Below are 24,218 nucleotides of genomic sequence, written 5' to 3'. Positions count from 1 at the left end.
GTCACAGAAAATGAGGTAAATACCTGGCACCCGGGGTTGCCAGATCTGACTGACAGTTTCCATCCCAAAAACAACTCCAAGAAATCAAAACAAAATAAAATAAAAACAGCCCAAATCTCAACCTATGATCAGATTTATGTTGATGTTGCCAGATATATTTAAATATATATATGTATGTATAATCTTGTGTCCCATACGTCATTGGATTCAGAACCATTTTTGGTTGTCCTTTATTATATTATATTGACACTTGATGATGTCGTATTTGACAGATTCCACACAGTTTGAAATAAATTAATAAAATAACTGCAATATCATGGCATTTTATTAAAAATTTTGTGCTATTCTGCTGCACAATGACAACCACCGCAAAATAATTTTCCTCTGAACATTTTCTAAAAAGCTGCCACATGTTGTGAAAAGCAGCTCAAATTTTAACAATCTGCCCAAAGCTGTTTTTCCCGACCAAACGTGTTCAAAAGCAGCCCGACTGGGTGGAAACCTGCCCAACCTGGCAGGGGGAGGATGACACCTGGCCTCTGGGAGGAGGATTTATCCAGCCAGCGTACCTTGGAGCTGGTGTTGCGCCCCAGCGTCGCCGCTCCGTGCTGCAGGGGTGACGAGGAGCCTGACTTGGACTGATGGAGTGGAACGCCGGGATCACTGTCCAGCTTGGAGCGAAACACCTGACAAAGGGGAACGTTTCACAAAGTGATGACAGAGTAGCGACCATGTGACAGTAGACAGTAGTAATGTACTAAAGGGAAATGTTCTAATGTTTTCTCATTTGTGAGTCTGAAAAAATGTTGCAGTACTCGGAAAGTAGGCCAATACTTTTATATTTTATTGGCTATGAGGAAATAGCTAATAAACATTTTGCAGTTGTAGCATGCAGCTTTTATTTTAAGAATATTTAAGTTTGTCAGTGAAAATCTGTTCTTAAAAAAAAACAAAAAAACAAAATGTGTCTATCTGCAGGCCGAAACTCAACCATCGTTGAGTCAGGGTTGGGGGCCACATATAATCATTCCAAGGGCTGCAAACGGCCCCCGGGCCACACTTTGGACATCTCTGATCTAAAGCTTCAAAGTTCAATCAAATTAAAGTTTTCGATAGCCTTTTGTTATAAGCAAATCATTTCTGTTTCATTAGTTTTTTTGTTTGTTGTAGAGGATCAGCTTATTTTCCAGTAACTAAAACCTGGACTATCAGCTGAGATTTGAAGCTGAAAGCTCAGCTAACAGCTTCAAAAGTGTTCAATGAAAACAGAGTCTATAGACATAACGCTGACTTTTATGCTTTTTAGCCATTTTACTGAAATATTTTAATTTTTTAATAAATTAAGAAAATGTCACAACAAAATATCAAGTGAAAAGCCTCATTTTAGAGATGCTTGATTTCCTTGTTGGCATGTAGTCCACATACCGGGCTGCTTGAGAAACATTTTAATAAGGGATGCACCGATAAATCACTGGATTCTTAGATGACAAATCGATCTTATCCAGCAAACTGTCTACCTTAAAAAAGTCTTTACAATCAGCCACCGTCTGAGGGATCACAGTCTGACTGTCTGCACTAGGAATGTACGGTATATCATCACCAACATTAATATCGGCCAATGTTTCAACTGTGACAGTCCAAAAAATAATTAACAACCAATACTTATTACAGTGGGAAATTAACTGAAGCACAGAAGTAATGATGCAGCCCCAGTCTGCATCTCATCTGTGCAGTTAACAACCTCACTGTTGCCAAATTAGCAGCTTTCTCATTATATACAGTAGAATGAGTGAAGAAACAACACAGAGTCCATTTCAACACTGAGTCAGGGAGCATGTGGTCCCAGCCTGTACAGTGTTAAAGTTACACTGATCATTGTTAATTTTTCAGAGTTTATTTTACTCTGATTAGAGTTAAGTTGAGTTGCACAGTAAACTTCATTAACAACATCAATTGTTAATATATTTTCGCTCTATGGAGATACATAAACACTTCCAGTGTTACTTTTCAAGTGTTATTCTGATTAATATCCAATAGTGTCAGATGACAAGCTGCTGGATTAAATTTGTCTGTCTTGTAAACAATGGAAAATGTAGTAATCATCTAACATCTGACACTGGAACTGGAAATATCCAGAATAAATAAAGAAAACAACAGAAACAAAAAATAAAATAGACACTCACTTCTCTGTAATTAAACTTTTCTTTCAAAAAAACAAAAACATTTTGTCTTCTTTTTGAAGCTTTGGTCTTCAGTTTGAGACCAGAGCTTCAAATTGAAGACTTTTGTCATCCAGTTTTTGGTAGAAAGAGAGAAAGAGAAAAGTGATAAATCATTCAAATAGAAAATATTGAGCTTGTTTTAACTTATCATGCGATTAGTTGATTTATGTTAAACCAAAGGAACAGGACATATTAAACAACAACTCTTTAGAAAGTCACTTTGGTACTGGTAACCAGTCCAGCTGTCCTGAACCCAGTATGGAGCATCGTCTTGCATCATGACACAAATGTACTTAATTAGGAAAAACTGAATTTTACCTTGTTGAATCTCAACCATTGTAAAAAAAAATAAATAATTAAACTGCAGACTGAATGAGTTATTGGTTATTTTTCTTTGTAAGGTGGGCAACTTAAAAAAAAAGAAAGGGACACACACAAAACACACACTTGCTTTTTGACAGTGAGTCAGCAGGACAGTGACGTTTGGCAGCCCAGAAAACAGCAGATATGGTGAGGGTTGAAAGGCTACCTGCATTACCTGTCTGCGGCCTGACGGCGACTTGGCCGGCAGAGGGGGGGCACCGAGCTGTGTGGGGCCGGTCATCAGCTCCTGGTACCACTGCTCTAAATCTAGTGTGGGGAGGTGAGGCCTACTGGGCTCACACTGATGCTGGAGAGCAAATCAGACGAGCAGCAGACAGAGGCAGAGCACCAAGGTGGAAAGCAGAGAGGAAACAAGAAAACATTAGAAAGCATTGAAAGAGAGCAGAAACGGGGATGAAATGTTTGTTTCAAACACATTTTAAGTTCTACTGGATATTCTGCTCTTAGATGCAGACTTTATGACTAACCAATGTTTGAGCGGCTCATAAAGGTAATCCAATCTGAATTTAGAGACCGCCAGGATGAATGTGGTGAGACCGCCATGGAAAAGTTGAAAAGTGTTTAACTTTTGTTGCTGTTGTCGCTATTCCCTCTCGTGTGTTGGGTTCACCTGAGTGGCAGACACTCGGTGAACCACTCAGTGATGTTGGTTGCACCCGGTGTGTCGAGTCCAGCAGGTCTTTCAGCTGGTGCGTTCCCCGACTCTGGACTTCAGACATAAGCTAAGTTTTTATTTACTCCTTATGTATGAAATGGTGCACACATTGGAATTACAAAAACTAATTTGCTTAGTAGAAACAATGCGATTTTGAGCAAACTCATGTTTTTTGATCAAAAGTTTTTGCGCTGCATCGGAAAGTCTTTTTTCACATCATAAATGAGTTTGTATCCAGCAGCAACGCAATTATTTGTAGGCACTGGCCTCCCTGGACAATGAGCAGCTGGCTCAACCAAAGGTCCCACAGTATTGCACAATTCATTAAAAGTTGAGTTTGTCATTCAAAATTGCTGAACTTATCGATGTCCTGTAAAATCCCCAACTATAATTTTCTAAAAGTGCCGCATACTTAGCGGCTCCCAAGCTCACGGGGTTTGTCACTCAAACACCTCCTCTGACGGCTGATGAGTCCCGGTGTAAAGGCTCAAATATAATAAATATATCTGATGCAACTGTTTACATCCATCACGGCCATGATTTTTAATGATTTATTGCATTACAAGACTTGTTCAAGTGTGATTTTAATTTCATTTCTTATTTATTAGATACACTGCAATTGAAAAATTGTGGGGTTTTTCCACATTAGCAGAATATCTACAAAGTTTTACGCACATTTGTAATGGAAATGCAGCTGGTGTGAGACTACTGGTACCAATTGGCTGGACCTCTGTTAAATTAGGTCAGTCAGTTTAAAAGGGGGTGACTATTTATCCAATCACATAATTTATGTTAAATATTTTTAGCTGCCTTTATTTTGCAGGAATTAGTTTTTACTTTAACATTAAAGAGTTTGTAACTGCTGATCACGATTGATACGCAAAAGCAATAAAAACTGCAAACAAAAAAAAGGGGAGAATACTTTATAAAGGAACTGTATTTAGCACTTTAAACAATTCGAATACGTCTCTTAAATCTCCTCTTACCTCAGTTAGCTACCTGCATACCTCTAACTGAGACACACAGGCGTTTCTATTGCTTACACTCCTAAACAATTACTCCTGCAGGAGAGGGAGAAGAAGAGGGGAGGATAACACACACCTCCACAGACAGAGAGAGGGAGGAGCCATGCCGAGAGGGGAGGCAGGAGAAGGCAGGGTCTCCTGCTCCACGCTGCAGGGGCTGGCGAAGCGGGGAGGTAGGGGAAGACTCCACCTTGGGCATCCCATAGATCTGATTTAACTGGCCCACTGTCACATACTCCTTCACAGGAGGAACACCCACACACGATGGGAGGCAGCAGGAGAGGCGGGGGGAGCAGAGAGAGACAAGTCAGCCAGACCAGAACAGCAGCAGGAGGGAAACAGGTGAAGAGGAAACAAACGCTGGATCATCACTAAGAAACATCACAGTTAGTTTGAAGATTTCTCTTCTGGCATCTCCAACCACACAACAACTTGCTTCCAACAAGCATGCCTTTCTCACACTTCTTCATCAATCGAAAGTCACAGCAAACGTTCATGCGGCACAAAGCCAACCAGCAGAGGGAGCAACATGACATGAAGATGGAAGGATGGGAGGAGAGAGAGATATACGTCAAGCGTTAAGCAGGAAGTAAGAGTACCTCGGCGGCGCCGGCCCAGTACAGCTTACAGGCTTCTGACAGCTTCATGTACTCCTGAGGCCCGGCCAAGGCGAGGCAAGAAGCAGACAGGATGAGAGGCGCTGCCTTCTACAAACACTACCATAACACTCGTGTACACACAACAATGGCATGGACACTTGACAGCGGCTCTGGTGACAGCCAGACACACTCTGAGACAGACGTCACATGGCCAACACACAACAACACGTCGCTGATCCGCTTGGTACGATGGCCAACCTGTGGCTGCTCGGATCAACCGGAGGGAAAACACTGAACACCAGCAGATCACAATGTGGTCACACCAGGGGGAGTGCACTATGAAGCAGGATCAGTGTGATAAGTTTGTTATGAAGACAGAATTTACAAGGTTCCTCGTTCCACGTTTTACCAACTCAAAGTTAAGACTTCTTAAGACCACTATGAATGGAATTTACGAGCGACATCTCCACGGAAATATACAAACTTCATCCAACCAATGGGCAATAAATTTGCACTTATCCACTGTAGATGCAACAAAGCTAGCTGGCTAGCTAGGAAAGAGTATGCTAGCCATAAGTTACCAGTAACCCTCAACTGGGTTGGACTAACAATACTTAGTCAACCAAGTTTGTTTGACTTGGTTGCAGCAAGTCAACCATATTGACCTGCTGCAGATTCACCAACTCAAACAACAGATGGTTTTAAGACCTTTTTAATGCCACCGTTAATACGATTCAAGACAGAACAAAACTATAACTATAGGGAATGGTTGGGGTTGATGCTGCAATACAATCAAGTATAGCAAAAATATAGACAACATGTTTTGTCAGCTGGTTACCAGTAGCCTCAACCGTCTTGAGTCACAGAACATGACAGAAAACTCTAGCAACAAAAAATATAATCTGAAAATACAACAGTCCTGACAAGACAAAGTTTAAGACTTAATATCAACATATTAAAGACCAACTGTTTTTTTCAAATGAGCTCAAGACATTTCAAGGCCTAATTTGAGATATGTTAACCTAAGACTTTTTAAGAATGTGTGGACACCCTGGTTTAGTAAGCAGATAACTGAAGTGTTGCTCTAAATGAGCTGACCCTACTTCACAATACACCTGGTGATGGGTGAGGGACACACCACAGCAGAGGGGGGAGCAGCAGGCATCATGCGGGGGTCAGCAGGTCAGTTACCTCTGTGGGACTGCTGGGGAACAACCGACAGAGGGGGGGAGGATGTAAGAAGGAAGGAGAGACTCCACACAGGGAGGTCTGGGAGGACCGGACATCCCCCAGCAACAGCTCAGCCTCGCTGATATGGAGAGTTTCCTGTTTGGACAGGTCATTGGAAGGTACTTTTATTGGCCACAGTCAAGGTTTGGGACTTTTCAGGTGACTGGAGTTTCAGCAACATGTTTCCATTGAACTAATTCATGTGATACTCAATAAATCATTAGCAATTAAAGCAAGAATCAGCTGAAAAACCTATGACTTGCTATCAGAAGTTGCATTAAATCCAAACAGTTATCGCAGACTTCATGCTAGTCTACAGTCAGAAGACTAGCATGAAGCCAGGAGAAGCCAGGAGATCTGAGTGAGATGACGGTGAAATGAGTGAGGCGTTGGAAACTAATCATCTTTTCACTCACCTCTCTCATGGCAGAGGAAGACTTGGGGAAGCTCTTTCCTCCGGTCAGGGTGTGGTATCTCTTCTCTAGAGCCAACAGTCGCTCCTTCTCCTGGAATAAAAGCAGAATTTGGAATATACTGATGCATGCTTTTCTGAAATTTTCAGACTTTAGGGGAGGAGGCGTTTTCTTCCATTTTCTTCTGTACCTTTTGGAGCATTTGCAGCACGAGGGTCCGGTCCTTGGCCAGCCGCTCACACTCCTGGGAAGCCTGTTGGCCAAGCTGGCTGGCCTGCTTCTCCAGAGCAGAAACCTTTTCCTACACAGGAGAAAACAACAACCCGATCCTCAGGGTGAAGGTTTTCTAACTTGGGATGCAACCACAGTCATTTGTCAGCTGAACAGTGCAGACATAGCCCAGGGTCTCCTGCTACACCTGCTAATAGATGATTAGCATCCAGGGCTACAGTACCAGTGACGTGCGGTGAGGTTCATTGCTGGTGAGGCACTGACTTACTTCTATATAGACACCATGTATGTTATTGGACGTACGGAAATTTCGCGCAGGCGTACAACGCTGGGGGGCAAAAAGACTAACCTTTTACATGTCATCCATAGCCGAGTTAACTCAGTGAAACATTGAAATGTAGGTATTAATTTTGTGCTATGATCCACAGCAAAGGGAAAGAGGTATTTGCCACGCTACACGCAGACACGTTGCCATAGCAACTGACAATGCTACTTCATGTTTTAGGATTTAACACCAAAAAAACATTCAAGAAATTTGCACACATAACAGAACATTCAGTCTGTTGTTGTATGTTTTAGGCTTAATATTTTATTAATAAATAATTGTTGTGGTAGATTAGCTACCGCTTCTACTTTACTGAATTATTTAGACAAACTGTAGCCCACAAAACGCACATTTCATTAAAAAAACATCTTATTGCTGTCTTACCTTTATGTATCAATGAAATCCATGCACCACTAATTCTGCACAAAAATATCCGTTCATCCAAAGCCAAGTCTATCCTCGGCATGTCTTTTCTACTCTGTTTAAGAATCATCAAACTGTCTTGAAGCAAAACTTTCAGCTCCGGTGTTGGTCTTCCTTTAGTTCAGTATTTCTCAATTCCGGTCCTCACGCCCCCCTGCCCTGCATGTTTTAGATGTTTCCCTTCTGCCACACACCTGGATTCAATATTTTGGTGACTAACAGGCTTCTGCAGTACTTGAAGGTCATGCAATCATTTGAATCAGCTGTTCTGGAATAGAGACTCATCTAAAACATGCAGAGCAGGGGGGAGGTGAGGACTGGAATTGAGAAGCACTGCTTTAGTTATCATCTCCTGCTTCAATTGAAAATCCACTTTAGAAAACTGTTAAAGTGTAGAAATGTATGGCTAGCTCCATGGCTAGCTCACTGTCTTACTCTACAGTTGTGCAGTCACAATATCTGGGATCATGAGCGCCCCCTGCCATGAGGCAAGAGAACTGCCTGCCTCACCTCGAGTCTGTTCTCTGCCGTTTCTGATCGCTCCACAAAACACGATACAAACACAGTTGGTGACAAAAAACACTGTACATTATAGACATAAGCTAGATTATGGAAAATCAGTCCATATATTAAATGTTTTTAGCCATTTTATTGCTGGCGTACAGACAGGAGGACCTGCTCTCATAGAATGGCAGACAGCACAGTTAGCGAGAGGTTGATCAATCCCAGGTGAGGCTCAGCTTCCTGCTGCCTCACCTGCTTCAGTTCTGAGCATTTGAATTGGTTAATCTAAGTAAAAAATAGATACTTTATAGTACAAATCACAGGGTGAAAATGGCAATATAAATGGTTTTATTACTACTCTTCCATGATGACAGGTGAGGCTCTGCCTACCCTGACCGCACGTCCACGTAACAGTACCCATGTTTTCATCAGCCTTTTTTGTTTTATTATTTGAAGAATGACATTAGAAATTATTGCTGGAAACAACAGAATTGGTATTAACTTTGTAAAAAAAAACAGTAAAAAAGGGTGATAAGAGTGGTTAGTAAAAAAAAACCTTCAGGTGGTTTTCAGCTCTTCTGAAAAGAGTTAAAGCACAAAAGTGGAGATAGAGACACATTTGTTGAATAAGTTCTGGCATAGCAAATTATCCCATCCAGTGATGGGTCTGTGCCTTACCAGAGGCACAGAACTCTGAAAGTTTCTAAGTCTAAGCTTCCAAAGTTTTGATTTTTTCTAAGATGTGCGCTCCATGCTACTTTTCAACCCCAGAATCATGTTAATTACAGCCTTGCATGGGGTCAACATTCACTGAATTTACTTTACGAAGCTTGATTCACTCACTCCAAACCAATAGAAAGAAATACTTCAAATTTGCATTTTCTTTTTTTTATTTGCAACGTTTCAAAAGTTCAGAAAAATAATTTGCATGACAACAGGATGGAGCCACAGCTACTGTTGTATTGCTTCACTGGTTTAAACGTCCTGGGGTCCTCACCTTCCTCTTGGCCACGCTGCGGTGGTACTCTGCCTTCTCCTGAAGGAGCTGCTGGCTGAGCGTCTCCCTTTCCTCCTCCAGGCTGCTCTCTCTCTCCAGCTGCTGAAACTCCAGATCCTCAAACTTCTTGGTCCCTGCTTCCAGTGCCTCTCCGTCCTAATTGAGCCCATCAGAAGATTGTGATTGGAACAAACATGCAACAGCACGTTGCCCACCCTTGGATACGGTATCCAGTACTCTCAGAAACCAACCCCACTTTCATAAAACCAGCAGCAGTTCTCAGCCAAACAAACTAAAACACTGGCTTTCAAGCTTAGAGTTTGATGGATGATGATTTGAGCTCAACTGATTGCCACTGACTTGAATTTGCGTGAATATTAAATTAGTTTAGAGTGAAAACATATTTATGTGGGTTGAAAAGTAGCCTATTAACATGGGAGAGTAAATCTACAGCATAGGAAACAAAGCTTCATTTGAAATGAAGTGATTCACTGTTTGAAAGGATGTATTAAGCTGATCTTTAGAGCAAATCTATGTAAGTTACAGTAAAATGTTTCTCTGAAACTTTAGAGAAGCTGAATTGCAGACAGGATAAAATGTTATTATCAAGCCTCTTGAGACTGCAGCCTAGACGGCCTAGAATGTTAATTCACATACGGATGGCGTAAGAATTAAACTGACCCATTTAACAGGAGTTTAAAATAAATAAAGAAAAAAAATAACCTCTACAACACCCCAACACAGAACAAAGTCGTCTAGGTTCTTCAGGCTCAGCTTCTGTTTATCCTGTTTGGCATTTCAACTCTTTTCACAGCTCTGTTCTCTTCCTGTGGATGCATTAGACCAAATGAAACAGAATCGATATGAACCAGGCAATGACATGATTTCCATGAAACCAGCTACGAGGTGGAAGCCAGTAAAAACTGAACTCATGTTACTCTGTTATGGCTGTATGAAGCCTCCTCAGCTTTAGCGATGGCATCAGCAGCAGCTGAGGGGATTGGGTCCAGATACGGCTGCATTGTGAGGGGAGGTAATGTTTCCTGCAGCTAGCTGCTACACAACATGTGTGATGAGGTTTCTCAGTTACTCTTAACCAGCAGGAAATCAGATTTGTGTATCTGACTGATGAGTTCTTTGGTTTAAAGTAATTTCCCTCAAGCTTAGGTTTTACAACATTTTACTCACAGATGAACAGGACAGAGTGACTACAGATGAAAAGAGATCTTGTATCATGGGGTCTTGTGATGATCTGAATCTATCTCTTATTTGGTAGTGAAAAAAAAGCTACCAAATAGGATAACTGCTAGCTAAAAACTTAGTTGTGCTAATCCTAAAGCACTAATCATAAACATTAGCTTTGCTAACGTAGAAGTGATTTACCAACCTGGGATTTTTAGCTAAAGCACTAACTTTAACCGAAACTCTACCTGCCCTCGAAAGACTACAGCGCTTGAGCACCAGATTAATTTTAACATTATAGTCTAAATCAGTGTTTCTCAACCCTGGTCCTCAGGCCCTCCTGCTCTGCATGTTTTAGATGTGCCTCTATTCCAGAACAGCTGATTCAAATGACTGCATGACCACCAAGTACTGCAGAAGCCTGTTAATCACCCAGAGATACAATTCAGGTGTGTAGCACAGGGGTCCCCAAACTTTTTCCTGCGAGGGCCACATGACTGTTCCTTTTTCTGGTCGGGGGCCGGTCTTAGTTTTTCGAGAAAGAAACCTTAGAAAAGTTTTGTTGACAGGGGGGGGAGGGGGTGGAGAGAGAGTGAAACTGTGGACCGGGCATTGGATTACTGCCGACGACATATTCGCGTTTGTAGATAGATTTTTACCCAGAATGCAAATGGAAAAAAAACGTGAGCGAAACGGTGACTGGTACTGACTAGTATATATTCCATTGAGGGAAACTAAGTTTCATATCTGCTCAAGAGCCCCCCTGGTGGTTGAAGAAAAATCCACATATCTATGAAAAAAAACACTGAATGCTCTCTGGTATTGTTCAGGGGGCCGGACCAAATGAGGAGGCGGGCCGGATCCGGCCCGCGGGCCGTAGTTTGGGGACCCTTGGTGTAGCAGAAGGAAAACACCTAAAACATGCAGATACAGATCACACCAATTCCTACAGTGAATGTAGCCTTAGACTGATAAAACCTGAACATTTAAAATCCCAATAATATGTTTTGTTAGTTAAACCTTTATTTCACCAGTTAAAACATAAAAAAGGATTTCTTATTTACAATTTTAACCTGAAACAGCTTGAAAGTGATTGTAGTTGTTATCAACTGCAGGTTAATATTGATGAAGAAAGTTTGGATGGCATAATTATTTATGGATTTGTAAAATCCTGTCAAACAATCTGAATGCTGCAGCTCATATCGGGCACAAGAACAGCCTGTTGAACACAGTGCTGAGCAACTGAGGACTTTCCTGGACAGGTAATGTCACGTTTAATGTTTTAGCTCAACTTTTTAATACAAAAAGGCTGCAACCGCTGATGCCTGTCAGAAGGTGGGGGGGGGGAAGACCCACCCTTTTGAGCTGTTCCTGCAACTGTTCCCTCAGGGACTCTGGACAGTTATGAAGCTGGTTCTTCAGCTCAGCATAGCCTTCCTGGAGCCTCTGCAGGGCCCGCCGCTCGGCCTCAACATTTGCCCTCTCCTAGGAAGACATGAGACACACATACACACACACACACAGAATGGATGGATGTTTGGGGAGGATTAAAGAGAGAGAAAGAGAGAAAAAAAACTGAGCATATTACTAACTTTTAAATACTGATTATACAACTTGGGAGCAAAACCACAATCCAGCCTCCAGCATCGGCCGGTTCAGAATCCAGAAGTTTTAAGTTTCATCCAGTCTAATGGATCAAAACAAGGCCCCTCCCTAACCTGCTGAAGTGCACTGCCAATCAGCTGACTTACAGAGAAGACAAAATTAGTATCGGTCAAAATCCAAATCAGACTATTTTAAACACTGTTGACTGGCCAGAACACTGCGAAGGGGGCACCTCTGGTACGCCACATACTACTCTGTGTTGGTCTAACACATTAAATTGAAAGAAAATACACTGAGGCTTGGTAATAAGAAAAAAGAACGGGGAAAAAAATCCAAGTTGTATGAATAATTTTGCGAGGCACTGTAGACCCTGGCTGAGAACAACACCCTTCCATCTACTAGAACATTTCCCATCAAATGTCTTCCAGGTAAACTGCATCAGCTCTCCAGGATGCTGCTCCATTTTCATCCTCAGGAATCAATTAATGCGTCACCTGCTGTTATTGGCTGTGCTAAAGAAATTACTTCAGTGTCCTACAACTGCTCTCCATCATCCCACAACAGCAGCAATATTTCTTGTTTTCTTCTGCTCAGGTAAAACATAAGCAGAAGACGACTGCCGATTCATTATTGCAGCTGGATGTGGAAGATCTGACCGAACATGGAGATAGGAAGGTACTAATACTTTCTTGCAGAAAAGCAGACCAGAATAGGCTAACAGAAGCATAAATATGCACATATCTAAATCTAAAAGCAATAGGATGTCTGAAGTTAGATGGTTTTAGTCAAGCTGCCTGTGAAGAGGCATGGGGCTTTATTAAGAAGGTGAAGTTTCTGGAAGTTCTGGAGAAGAGAAAGATTTCAGTGATGTTAATGATCAGGTTAGCAGGGTCAGATAGCTGGAAAATAAATATAGCAACATGCAAGAAACTAAACCCAGAAAGCAGAGTCCTTCATTTCAGCCCAGATGTACATGTTCCACCATACAGGAGTAAAACCAGAGCAGAACACTGCATGAAGCAGAAACACAGCTATGGACCAGATGCAAATGCAAAGGCTGATCAGAGACTGAAGCAGCAGAAATGGTGAACTTGACTTTCTTTCTTCGCCAAAGCAGCTGGAAATCTTAACGGCTCAGGTTCCTGCTGTGTGTACCTTGTCCTTCTCCCTCTGGATGGCGCTCTCCAGTTCCTCCAGCTTGCGCTGCAGCTGACTGACGACGTCTGTCTCGGCCTCTATCTGGTCGAGCTCGGCCTGCATCTCGCCCTGCAGCAGGGCGCGCTCCATTTCCGCCTGCAAAGGTTTCAGCACACTCAGACTCACACGGCGTCATCAAAAGACGGATCATTCTGAGCCTCGGGTCATTTCCGCCGCCTTTAACTCCGCGCTGCACCTCTTGTTCGGACTCCTGTAGTTGCTGCTCCAACTCGGTGAGTCGGGTTTTGAACTCGTCGGTCCGGGCCAGAACGTGGGTCCTCTCATCTTCCAGGTAAGTCAGCTCTGAACGGCCCGCGCTGCCTGAGCCAGACGAGTCCTCGTGCTGCACAGGTGGGAGACGGTGAACTTAGTCCAACAGAAATAAAACCACACGTCTGAAGAAGTAGCAAAAGCTTCAGTGGAATCTGATTTGATTTAACCTTCATAGAAGGGATGATTCACTGACTTCAGTTGTTAAAAGAAATTTATACCAGCACTTCAGGCCAATGATACTGCCGAAGAATGTGGGAAAGGGACAGCTGAGAGCAGATAAAACCACAAAGTTATGATAACTTGTGACTATTATCCTATTTGGGTGTTGTTTTTTTCCATCAAACCACATTCAAAGCTAGCCTGGTCGTTGCTTTCCTTAGCAACGCCGCTTGATTCTCATCTCCCTTCAGTGTTCTGTCTAGGATTTCTCCCACTAAACTCGATTTCTTTGAAAGAATTTCAACCAGGCCAATCACGGAACAGAATGAAGAGCTGTGAGCGATGGCTTCCATGTTAGCTACGCTTCCCAATATTGAATAAACATTAATAGGTATGGTTGTTTACAGCGTAGCTGTTTCTGTTCTCGTCACTGATGGCACAGACCAAAAAAAAGCCTTCATTAGTGGCTACTATCAAAATATTCACAAAATATTGGCATTAACTTCTGTAGAAATGTGGACTGTGGAGGCTGACATTAGTGTTGAGGACGTCTGTGCTTTTCAGTGATAGACTAACTCCTTTTAACACAACAATAATGTTTTCCAAGGTTCCTTCAGATTGTTTGTTGAAGCAGAAATGAACCCCCACTGGGCCAAGAGAAGCAGCTGTGTTGTCCATCACTGTTTGCGGACGTCACTTGTGCATCAGATTTATGGGTGTACAAGAAATGTGCAAATACAAAGGTTCCTGTTCCTGTAACTTTGTATGTAAAAAAAATGCAATAAATAGAACTAAAATATTTAATTGTTGAAATCTCTGTACTCAATGAATTAATCGAAATAACACGTTAAAATCCTGATCCTAATTAGAAGCTAATCTCACTTTTTGTATGACTAGTTTAAGACTGAAACAATATTGTGTCTCCCTTTCTGAAGTCTGGTCTGTTAATGTGACTGTTAATGTTTGGTGACATGCCATTATGGTGTCACCTTGTCTCCAGCTATTGGGCTGTTCATAAATTACACTGGGTTACAAAAACATTTTTTTTAAGTTGTATATGTTTTTTTAACTGAATTAGGACTACTTTGCACCACTGAATCCAAAAATGACATCCATTTTTCTCAATTAGGTCAAGTTTTTTAATATGATCTGATTTAGAGAAATTGATGACATTTTTGTGACATTATCAGTTCATTTCTGTTAATATTTCTCAAATAAGAAAGTTTCTAGGAGAAAAAAAAAGTTGTCTACAAATCTGATATCTGTAAATTGAATAATAAACACTGATAAAGGGAAGTACATGTGCCTTGAACATTATGTCTTCATTGTGTAAAATTCTCCTTCTCTTTTCTGTCCTGATGGAATCTCTCCTCTTGCTCATCACTCATTGATCCAGATGTGAGAACAAGTCATGCATTTTGATGCTCATGTTGCTCCATAGTTCAGAAAGTTGACCTTATGGAGAAAAACCAACGTGATTTTTGGATTCAGCTCATCAAAATGACCCTAAAACTGTTGAAAAACTCCAGACAAGTTTCTGGCTGTTGACCAGACAAAGATCAGAAATGCCTTTTGGAATTGTAAAGCACAGGTTAAACAGCGAGTGTTGTTTTAAACAGTTTAGAGATTAGATTAGTGATATTAGAGCAGTTATACAGAAACTTTAGGGAGGTCTCTCTGCAGCATAACATACAGAATAGCAGTGAATCCACGCAGTTTAACAAAATCAATTCTTTGCTGGAAGAGGCGTTGTTAGTGAGGTAATGACCTGGCTCTCAGGTGGCAGCCTGGCTGTGCTACCAGCCAGGCTGGAAACGGATAGAAAAACAGGCTGTTCGGATACTGAGGATGGATCGAGTTGAAGCAAGATAGGCAAGGGAAGACTGAGACAAATCTCTTGAATATGGACACTTCAAATATCACAAACAAAAAACTCCAGGAGATTTACACTGCTTGGCAGAGACTATTGGACAAAGAAAGGAAAGCCATTTCTTTTTAAAATGTATTTCAGGTTTGAAAAAAAGCAATGTGAATATTTCACACACTGACACTGCAGTGACGATGTATTCCTTGTACTGTGCAGCTCCGTGTTCAGTTTCTAACACAGAAGATGTAACGTTTCATCAACCACATGTTTAGATATACTACTGAGGTGAAAAGAACAACGACCATAAATGTATGAAAGCAGGTGAGTGATTAATGAGCCACATGTGAGACCAACCACAGACAGAATATACGGCAACAGTCTGCAGCTCAAACTGTTCTAGATCTAGTTTTCTAGAACAGACTAATTCTAAACTAAATCATTTCCAGTCTCTATATCCTGGTGGAAATCAGCTTTGCTTCTTATCTCAGTGGTTAATGGTATCTCAGGGCAACAAGGCTGGACAACATCAGAAAAATATAGACTTGTGCTATTTGCTGAAAAAGGAGTTAATGATCTAGATCATGATAAACACAAATTTTCCTGTTCTTTTCTTTATTTCTAAGAATTTAGTGTCCACTGCTTTAGGACCTTAGTGAATAAAACTTACGCCAGGAGTGTGAGACCATCCAGCTGGCCAAATATATCATTAATATGCAGAGTGTTAATATAATAGAAAGCAGTAGTGATGCACGATACATCGGAACTAACATCGTTATCGGCCGATTCAGTCATTTTCTAACATATTAGAATCGATCTCATAAATAAAACTGGGCCGATATTATCAACAAATATTAATTTCCATATTGCTGCAGTTTGTTTCTGGAGGGGCACGTGAGAAGGTTGGTCATGTGACAGTGGTAGTAATGCAGCAAAGAATTATGGGGATTTTATGATTTTTAGTCAGCAGGGAGGTTGTTTTTTTCAAAGATATGGAAAGGGTAAAGAGATACATATATATATATATATATATGTAATATAACTGACATTTACCAGGCATAAAATCAAAATTAATATTACAAAATGTCTCCCTAGAAAATATTTCCCCTGCTAAGTCGTTTGTGATGTAACATCATGCACACAGAGGTTCTGGTGGCGAATCAACAGATTGTGCAGAATTTGGAATCGGTTCCAATCTGATTTGCAGGTGAACGATTTTCAAAGCCTGAGGTCAGAAACCAACCCGAAAATTACTAATTAGTGCATAAGTTCATTACCTGTAACTCTGATAAACTGACCACCTGAAAACTCTGCATAGCAGAGTTCTGTAACCAACAGCAGAAAAGCCGATTCCAGCAGAGCCATGCAGACACAGCGACCACGCCAACGTGCAGAGGGAGAGTGTGTGTTGAGAAAGGAGCATGCCCTCTGACCTGTGGCTCTCCATTGTGCAGCGCTGACACTCTGCTGGGGGCAGGAGAGGTCCTCACCTCCTGATGGGTGCTCTCGGTGCTGCTGCATTCCTCCTTCAGGTTCTCCTCATCGCTCTCTCTCTGTCTCTGCGCCAGGCGGAGGGCGGCCGGCGACGTCGGCGTTCCTCCCAGAAGATTCTCCAGGGACGGCCTCCGCCCTGAGCAGTCGCCCAGACTCCCGGGGAAACCCAGCCGTCCTGAGCCCAGGGAGTCCAGCCCCACGCTCTCACCTTTGTTGTACTCGGCGCAGAGGGTCAGGATGGTCTCCAGCCGCTGCCTCTCCTGAGGAGGGAGCCAAACACAGATGGATAAGGAGGAAGCAAACCCTTGTGGTTTTAACCTTAAACAGTGTTACTAAAACTGGGTCTAAACTCAAGCAAAAAGACTCAGTCACTGTCAGAATCTCAAAACAAACAAAAAAAAAACATACTTAGAACATACAAGATTAAATACCATGACCTGTGATTAATGCACATAAGGTCAAATGACTTTCTTCTTATGAATTTAAAGAGGCAGAATTATGTGTTGTCCAGGAACATAATGCCATTTTATAGCACAATCAAATATGTATCTTACCTTCAGTTCTTCTAAAAAGCTATAAAACTCAAAAAAGTCTTAAAAAATTTGACTTTGTACTTTAGCGCCTTGAAATTGGTCCTCTGTCTCTTTAAGAAACTCCTGCATTTTCTGAAAATACACCTTCAGCAAGTCATCACAACATCACTCCTCCATTAACTCTACAACGATGTTTTTACCAGTGTTTCCCTGAAACCACAACATTGAGGAGGTTCTGCGTCTTGAAGGCGGAGCTACATCCATCCAGGCCTTTGTCACAGCTGGTTAGTTGCCAGGGGACATTGAAGGATTTCTCCAACAGGCATGAAAGAATCAAGGCAACAATCCAGGTCTGTTTTTGATGAGGGAATAAATGTTATAACACAATGTAAAGCTAAAAGAAGTCTATTTTACATAATACTGCCCCTTTAAGAGCTTTTACGGTCTTGAGTTTAAATTTATGTATCTAAAATTAAGACTTTTCAAGGATGTGTGGGCACCCTGACTTGAGTAAGGGCGTTCTTACTCCTTAATACTGAGTTTGAATCAGTATTTTAGACTTTTTTTTAAATATTGACTTGATTAATTGAAATGTGAAAGCATAACTGACCCCCAGATGACTCATGAATTAACAAATTAAACTTTTTTTTTGTTCTATATCACAAAGTGACTCAAGCCACAGTATTGTCTGTCAAAAATCCCTTCATGAGAAGCTTTGACAGCACAAAGTAGGCTAAGGCAACGTTCATACAGCGGGCAAAGGTGACCCAGATTTTTTCCCCCATAATGACCCATATTTAACTTTTTCATGGCAGTCTGAACAGTGGTCGGTTTTACACCACCGAAGTGAGGCGTGTCATGATTCTGCACTGGCAGGAGCTAGACGTAAACAATGGCTGAAAATTATATATATGAAATGATGAAAGAATTCTGTCAGTGAATCACATCACCATCCCACCACGCTTGGCTCTGACTACACATCCAAACAGACGTTCCTACAGGCCTTGCAGTCAATGTCCCTCTGAAGGCCAGAGGTTGTTTTCTTTTTCTAAGCTTCCTTCATCTTCTTATGATCTTGTGACGATACCGTCGGATCCCATTGCTGAATAACTTTAAAATCGATCCATAAACATCTCCATCTATTATTACTTTGTTACCAGAGCGCTGCTGTGTGACGTCAAGGTTCTTCTTCTGCGAATGCAGGTCACAAAAAAGCAAAATCTCTGAGCATGAAATGAAACAGTTGCCCCTCCTGAAATAACAGAGGACTATCTCATAGCTGATGCTTCAGGAGTCAGAGTGTTTTTCAGCTGTCTGTGCACCCACACGGTGACCTCTGACCCCTACATATCCGCATCCATCAGAGCCTGGGACCAAGTGTCTCCTAGATGGACTTCTAGACAGCAGTGTACACACAAGAGACCGTGTTTTAGGTGTGTTTCTTTCTAAATGTTTAAATCTAAAACTGACAGAATGTGTTTCTTTCTAAAAATAAAGCAATAATAGAAATCTAACCATGGCCATCTGATGCTTACATAAGAGCTGGGGGTGGGGAGGACCTGCGTGATGAGCAGCTGCAGCCCCAGCATTTACCCCCAATCTCAACCTGTAATCTGGGAGCAGTTAGCTTCTAACTGGAGTGGGAGGGAGCAGAAGACCCCTGTGAGCGGTTCAACATTCACAACAAAAGAGCCATAATTAAAACCTTTACTGGCAGGTCTACAATTCCACATATCCTCCCGCGCAGCATCTGCTTTAATGTGCACGTAAATCAAACGCCGGTCTGACGCCCAGCGTTCTGAAGCGGAGGAGATGACGGCAGCGACGTCGCTCCCTCTGCCAGACACCCTTCAGGCTCTGCTGGATGATTAGTGAGATCACAGACGCTCTGACTGCCTTGATTTCTGTTGGCCACGACATGAATCAATTTTGGCTTTTGACGTCTGGCTTCTACAGATTGCAGAGAAACGAATTCTCTGTCAGGAACATGTTGACAGATTTAGACAAATTAGAGGTTTCTGTCATTTTCCAGGATGCTCTGAAATCCAGAAGATGCTTAGTTTCTAGGTTTGGTCAGATTGAGCCGGAGAAGAAAAAAGGCGTTCCATTTTTATCCAAACTGGATCAAAATCAGGTTTATGGGCTTGAGCAAGTTTCTGATGCCATGACAACGCTGGGGACCTGTCCATGGGGAACCCCATTGACCCCTGTGTAACCCTTCAAGGATAAGTGAGTTTAGACAATGGATAGGTGGATAGCATGTAGCCATGGTTCCAATGTCAGACTCCAATAACCAACTAACTTTGTATAAAAACTACATCCATGTGATTCACAAATATAATAAAGTCATTTTGCAGAGAGAACTGTGTTGTGCGTTTAGTTCAAACAGCATCAATAAGGCTTTGGCAAGGTGAGAGAGATGCTGCCTTTCAACCTACAGGGCAGCAGAAGAAGCAATATAGACTTGTTTTCCTTTAAAGCTGGTAATTATCCCCTTCATTCTGTATGACAGCAGTCAAACACACTCCTCATATCATACCCTATTTCCACAGTAAACTGGGGAAGTTCAACAAAGTTTTATTCACTACATAAACCTTGGAGGGGGGAATTGGAAAATTCACATTCCCCCACCTCTGCAAAATAAACCCCATTCAACATCAAACTGGGATCCTTGGAGGGTTGTGCTTGTTCTGGTCCCAGAGGAGAAGCAAACACAAAGAGACGGCACTGTTTTACTGTCTGCGGCTGCTTTTGTTCCTCTGTGTCCCTGCAGAATGCACAAGGATCAAAACGGCACAGGAATGGGACTAGCAGCCCTCTCCGGTGGCCACCAACCCCCCACAGATAACAAGCTGCTGGTCCATGACACTGGCACTGATTTCTAAATCACATACAGAGTTTTTCACTCCATGGAGGTCAACCAGAGTTGAACCCACCAAGTTCTGGTCTCTGGCAGAAGCCCAGCCTGGCAGGCGGTTGAAGACCAGGATCCAGTTATTTCAAACAATTCCAGGATAAAGACGAGAGAATCGAAGATTAAAGAGAGACGAAAGGCTTGATGTTCCAGTCTCTAGAGACTTTCAGGGATAACACACAAGATTCTTTCAGGTCTTAAAAACACTCGTTCTGCAACAGTTACATCAGCTGCATGGTAAACTATTTGCTTTAGACAAGAAATTTGCACAACAATCGACAGCATCTCTGCAAAATAAAACCACAACAGCTAGCAGTGGTGGGCACGATGCAGCATGCCATTGCTGGTTGGTAGTTAGTTCCTATACTTCACTTCCTGTTGGAAGCCTGTTACAGACTGGGATTAGCACAAAATAAGCTTCTCTACAACCACTAAGACATCAGTGTCCAAAAGCGAGGCCTTGTTGGGTGTTTGTGACCCTCAGGATGAACTAGAAACCACTTTGGTTGTTTCATCAAAATATTGGTTGTTCAGTTCATTCTTGAGCAGGTAAAAAAAAAAAAACATGTCCGCCATCCCTTTGTAGCATGTTGGCATCAGAAAAATAAATGCATGTCCTGGATTGGCTGCCAAAGGTATGTCATGTGTCTCGGTATTTCAGCTTCCCATTACGCATTTTCTTTTACATATAGATATGTAAAAGAAAAAAAACTCAAATAGGTGAATTTTCTGTAAATGATTTGTTGTCACGTTCCACAGAAAAAGCTGTGACTGGGCTGGGATCCACTGCATGTTCTTTTTTATGTGTTAATACAGAAAAATTAGGCTATTTTTCCTCATGTAACAATACCAGAAGAATCTCAAACAGGCTACGATGTGAGATAAGATTGAAGTACATTTTTTAGATGACTTGTTGTTGTGAACTGTCACTTTATAAATAAACTGAACTAAATTATAAACAGTGAAAATGTTTCATGTCACTGATTTGCTGTTGGTATTTCCTGCTTTCTAACATTTGAAAAAGATCCTTATTTTTCCATCTAAAGCAGAAGGAGTTGTGCAACGAGCCTCCTGTGGTCAAGTGGGACTTGTTTTCAGATTGAAACAAAAATACTTTACGATCACATTTCTTTCCAAAAGTGAGACAAAACAAAGTGCATGTTCTCCAGTGCCAGTGGCTCCGGAGCTGAAGTGGTTTAATCTCCGGCCTGAAGCGGTTGGTGGGAGTGAAAGGTTCCCTTGTTAATGACTGAACCCCTCGGCATCACATGCAGAAAGCAAGCTGACCCATAGTGCAGACAGAAACACTTCAGCGAGCTTCAGTTAAATATAGTCGGCGGCGGCATCGGTTACCTTCATGAGCGCTGCAACCCTGCTTAAAAAGACAGGCTTCTCTTTAGCCAGGGCCAGCAGACACAGCAGGGGCTGCGTCCCGGCCGAAGCTGGCCCTGTGGCCGGCACCGTCCTGCTGCCGCCCGCTGTGTAAAACCGCTCCATTACAGCAGCAGCGCTCCATTTGTGGCTGCTGCTTTCCTGGTGAACGGCCTCAGAACCACCTGCGTCGCTCAGAGAGGTGGGGATGGATCAGCATGTTGGGACGTCCTCCTGTGGGAGGCGGCCTGCTGGTTTGCTCTAAGAAAAGCAAAGGAACTAACTTTATATACCAAGCAGAACTTTATACTGTTCGTCTGGGCTCCCCCGTGCTTGAAATAGGCCAATAACTTCAAGAGATGCTGTCGTGGCTGACTGCTTTCAGCTGTTCACACTAATCCACCACTAATCACCATCGGCAGATATCAGCCATGAAAAAAAAAAAAGCTTTGAAGTGTGCAACGTTTGCCACGTATCGTCTCAAAGCTCAACTTTGTGCAATTATCTTTCTTTTTAGCCGTTAAATAATAGAACAAATAAGTGCGAGGCTTTTGAAGTGTTTTATGGAGCTTTAGACATCAAGCGGAGGGAGATAACGACAATTAAGCTTTACAAGTCAGAGCGTTTCAGGGTGTCACTGTCAGCAGGAAGGGAAGTGAAGGCTTAGGCTTCAGAACCACCTCCACATTACACTGAAACACTGTCTGGAAGAACATGGCCACTGGGAGAATTATTCACCCATCTGTTGCTCTCTGGCTCTCCATCAGTTGACTAATTAACCAGAAGATGTGGTTCACCAGTCGGCTTCTGTCAAACAGCAACACTGTTGTTGTGTTGCAGAGGCCAACAGGAGGAAAACAAGATGTTTCTGCTGCAGGGTGCCCACAAGGTTACTGCAGCCATGGGAACCCAGCAGCTCATTAGAACACAAGACTGTTTTCTAAATAACACACTTTACTGCACATTGCTGTACCAAACAAAGGTCTGAGGCAGAGCTACTTTTTTTAAGGGTTTCACTGAGAAATCAACGTTGAAGCTGGAGTCCTCTGCCTCCTCCCGGTCTGCAGAATCAACCAATCAGAGCCAGCAGGAGGGTATTAGCACTTTCAATCATGCAAGTGTACATACTACCCTTTAGCAAATTTACTATTATATTCATAATTTTATTTCTTTTTTATTTCATTATTTTTCTCTATTGCCTTTCAAAACATTCAATTAAACATAAAAAAAAAATGCAATTCTGGATGAAAGTACCAAAAAAAGTAATTTTTATTTTAAATTCAATTTGAAAATCCTTCACCCATTAAATAATGCCGTAACTCATTTCATCCAAGGCTCTTCAAGTTGTTGAGGATGGCCTAGTAGCTGTCAGTCTCACAGCACATCTGAGGAGACCTCTGACTGAAGACTGTAAGACAGTGTCTTGACATGCTAACAGATGGAAGAGATGCTGTGAACTTTGTCCTGGTCCTGCTCTGGTCCCATAACAACTCCTCTGGGATTTGAAGTCATAGTTTAAACTATTCAGATGCTCCCAGTTCTAAAAACAATACCTTGTTGTCATAACAACTGAAAAAACAAACAAAAATCTTTTCAGTTTCACCTCATCCAGAACTAGACACAATGAATGTTTGAACAAGCAACAAAAAATTAACAAAAGTTTTAAAACTTACATCACAAGTATAAATACTTTTACTAAATATTCCAAAAAGAAATCCAAACCTGTAATAATCAACACAACCACAAAATTCTGATATATGCTAAACTGATTATGTAATTGAAACTTTTGCCTTATAAACACTAAATAATGTTTTTAATAGTCTGTTTATTTAACGTTGCATCCATCTTCAAATTATTTTTTACATCACACTGCTTTTTATCATTTCATTTTCTATATTTTAACAAAGCACCAAACAAAAACATTATAAAAAAACCCATTAGTTAAACAAAGGAGAATAGCAGAAATGGCTTCTTTTAAAAACAACCATCCTAATTTCAATGGACTGTTGTTGCGATGCAACGCTGCAACCACAAGGTGGTGGTAATGTACCAAGTTGTTTACTTCTGCTCCATCTAGCAGCTGAAGAAAACCATTCAGTAAAAACTTTCAGCTCGGATCATAATGGCTAATCACAAATAGATAAACGACTGTTCTGTGTTACTCTTCTTCTGAAGTAAAGCAGAAAAACGCAAAACATTCAAACTACACGAACAAAGTCATAAACAGAACTAAGCCAAAACAAAAATCTAAAATTAGCACAGAATCTCTTCATGAAATCCCGTCCCTGTACGAGTATTTAATGAAGCAATGTAGCGCTTATCTCATCCAATATCCATCTATTATGGAGGACAGATTCTGACATAACTGGAAATAAATGAATGGCTTGGGAAAGTAATTCATGTGCCAAATATTGCATCTGGAAAATAAAAATAAGAGTTTTCTCAACTTGTTGTGCCAGAAAGAAGCAATCTAACTTCTAAAGAAATCGCTTTTCTTTATTCTCAATAGATTTTCAGTCAGATTTTATTACATTTTTTAAATTCTAAAGTTATAAACAAATAAACTGTGCTGTAGTTTGATTGCATTTGCAGCGTTAAAGCCAGCAGAAGATGGAGAC

At 41.6% G+C, this 24,218-nt stretch overlaps 1 protein-coding gene across 14 annotated transcripts in view; it reads right to left on the bottom strand.

The window, feature by feature from the left end:
* phldb1b (pleckstrin homology-like domain, family B, member 1b) overlaps positions 1–24,218 on the bottom strand; it is a 93,981-nt gene that overhangs the window by 14,114 nt on the left and 55,649 nt on the right. For 4 of the 14 annotated variants that reach the window (XM_016661389.1, XM_016661390.1, XM_016661391.1 and 1 more), the window contains 11 exons: positions 16,722–17,042; positions 13,189–13,335; positions 12,951–13,088; positions 11,547–11,675; positions 9,009–9,164; positions 6,719–6,829; positions 6,532–6,621; positions 6,077–6,211; positions 4,363–4,524; positions 2,752–2,892; positions 570–686 (listed from right to left, as the gene is read on the bottom strand). In XM_016661389.1, coding sequence (XP_016516875.1) covers positions 570–686; positions 2,752–2,892; positions 4,363–4,524; positions 6,077–6,211; positions 6,532–6,621; positions 6,719–6,829; positions 9,009–9,164; positions 11,547–11,675; positions 12,951–13,088; positions 13,189–13,335; positions 16,722–17,042 — 1,647 coding nt within the window. The remainder of the gene's footprint in view (positions 1–569; positions 687–2,751; positions 2,893–4,362; positions 4,525–6,076; positions 6,212–6,531; positions 6,622–6,718; positions 6,830–9,008; positions 9,165–11,546; positions 11,676–12,950; positions 13,089–13,188; positions 13,336–16,721; positions 17,043–24,218) is intronic. The other 10 variants (XM_016661400.1, XM_016661401.1, XM_016661402.1 and 7 more) reach the window with 8 other exon arrangements.

Source organism: Poecilia formosa, unplaced genomic scaffold (genome assembly GCF_000485575.1).
Source record: "Poecilia formosa unplaced genomic scaffold, Poecilia_formosa-5.1.2 Scaffold328, whole genome shotgun sequence".
In the NCBI taxonomy this organism is placed as follows: domain Eukaryota; kingdom Metazoa; phylum Chordata; class Actinopteri; order Cyprinodontiformes; family Poeciliidae; genus Poecilia; species Poecilia formosa.
This window is presented reverse-complemented; position numbering and strand designations above follow the sequence as displayed.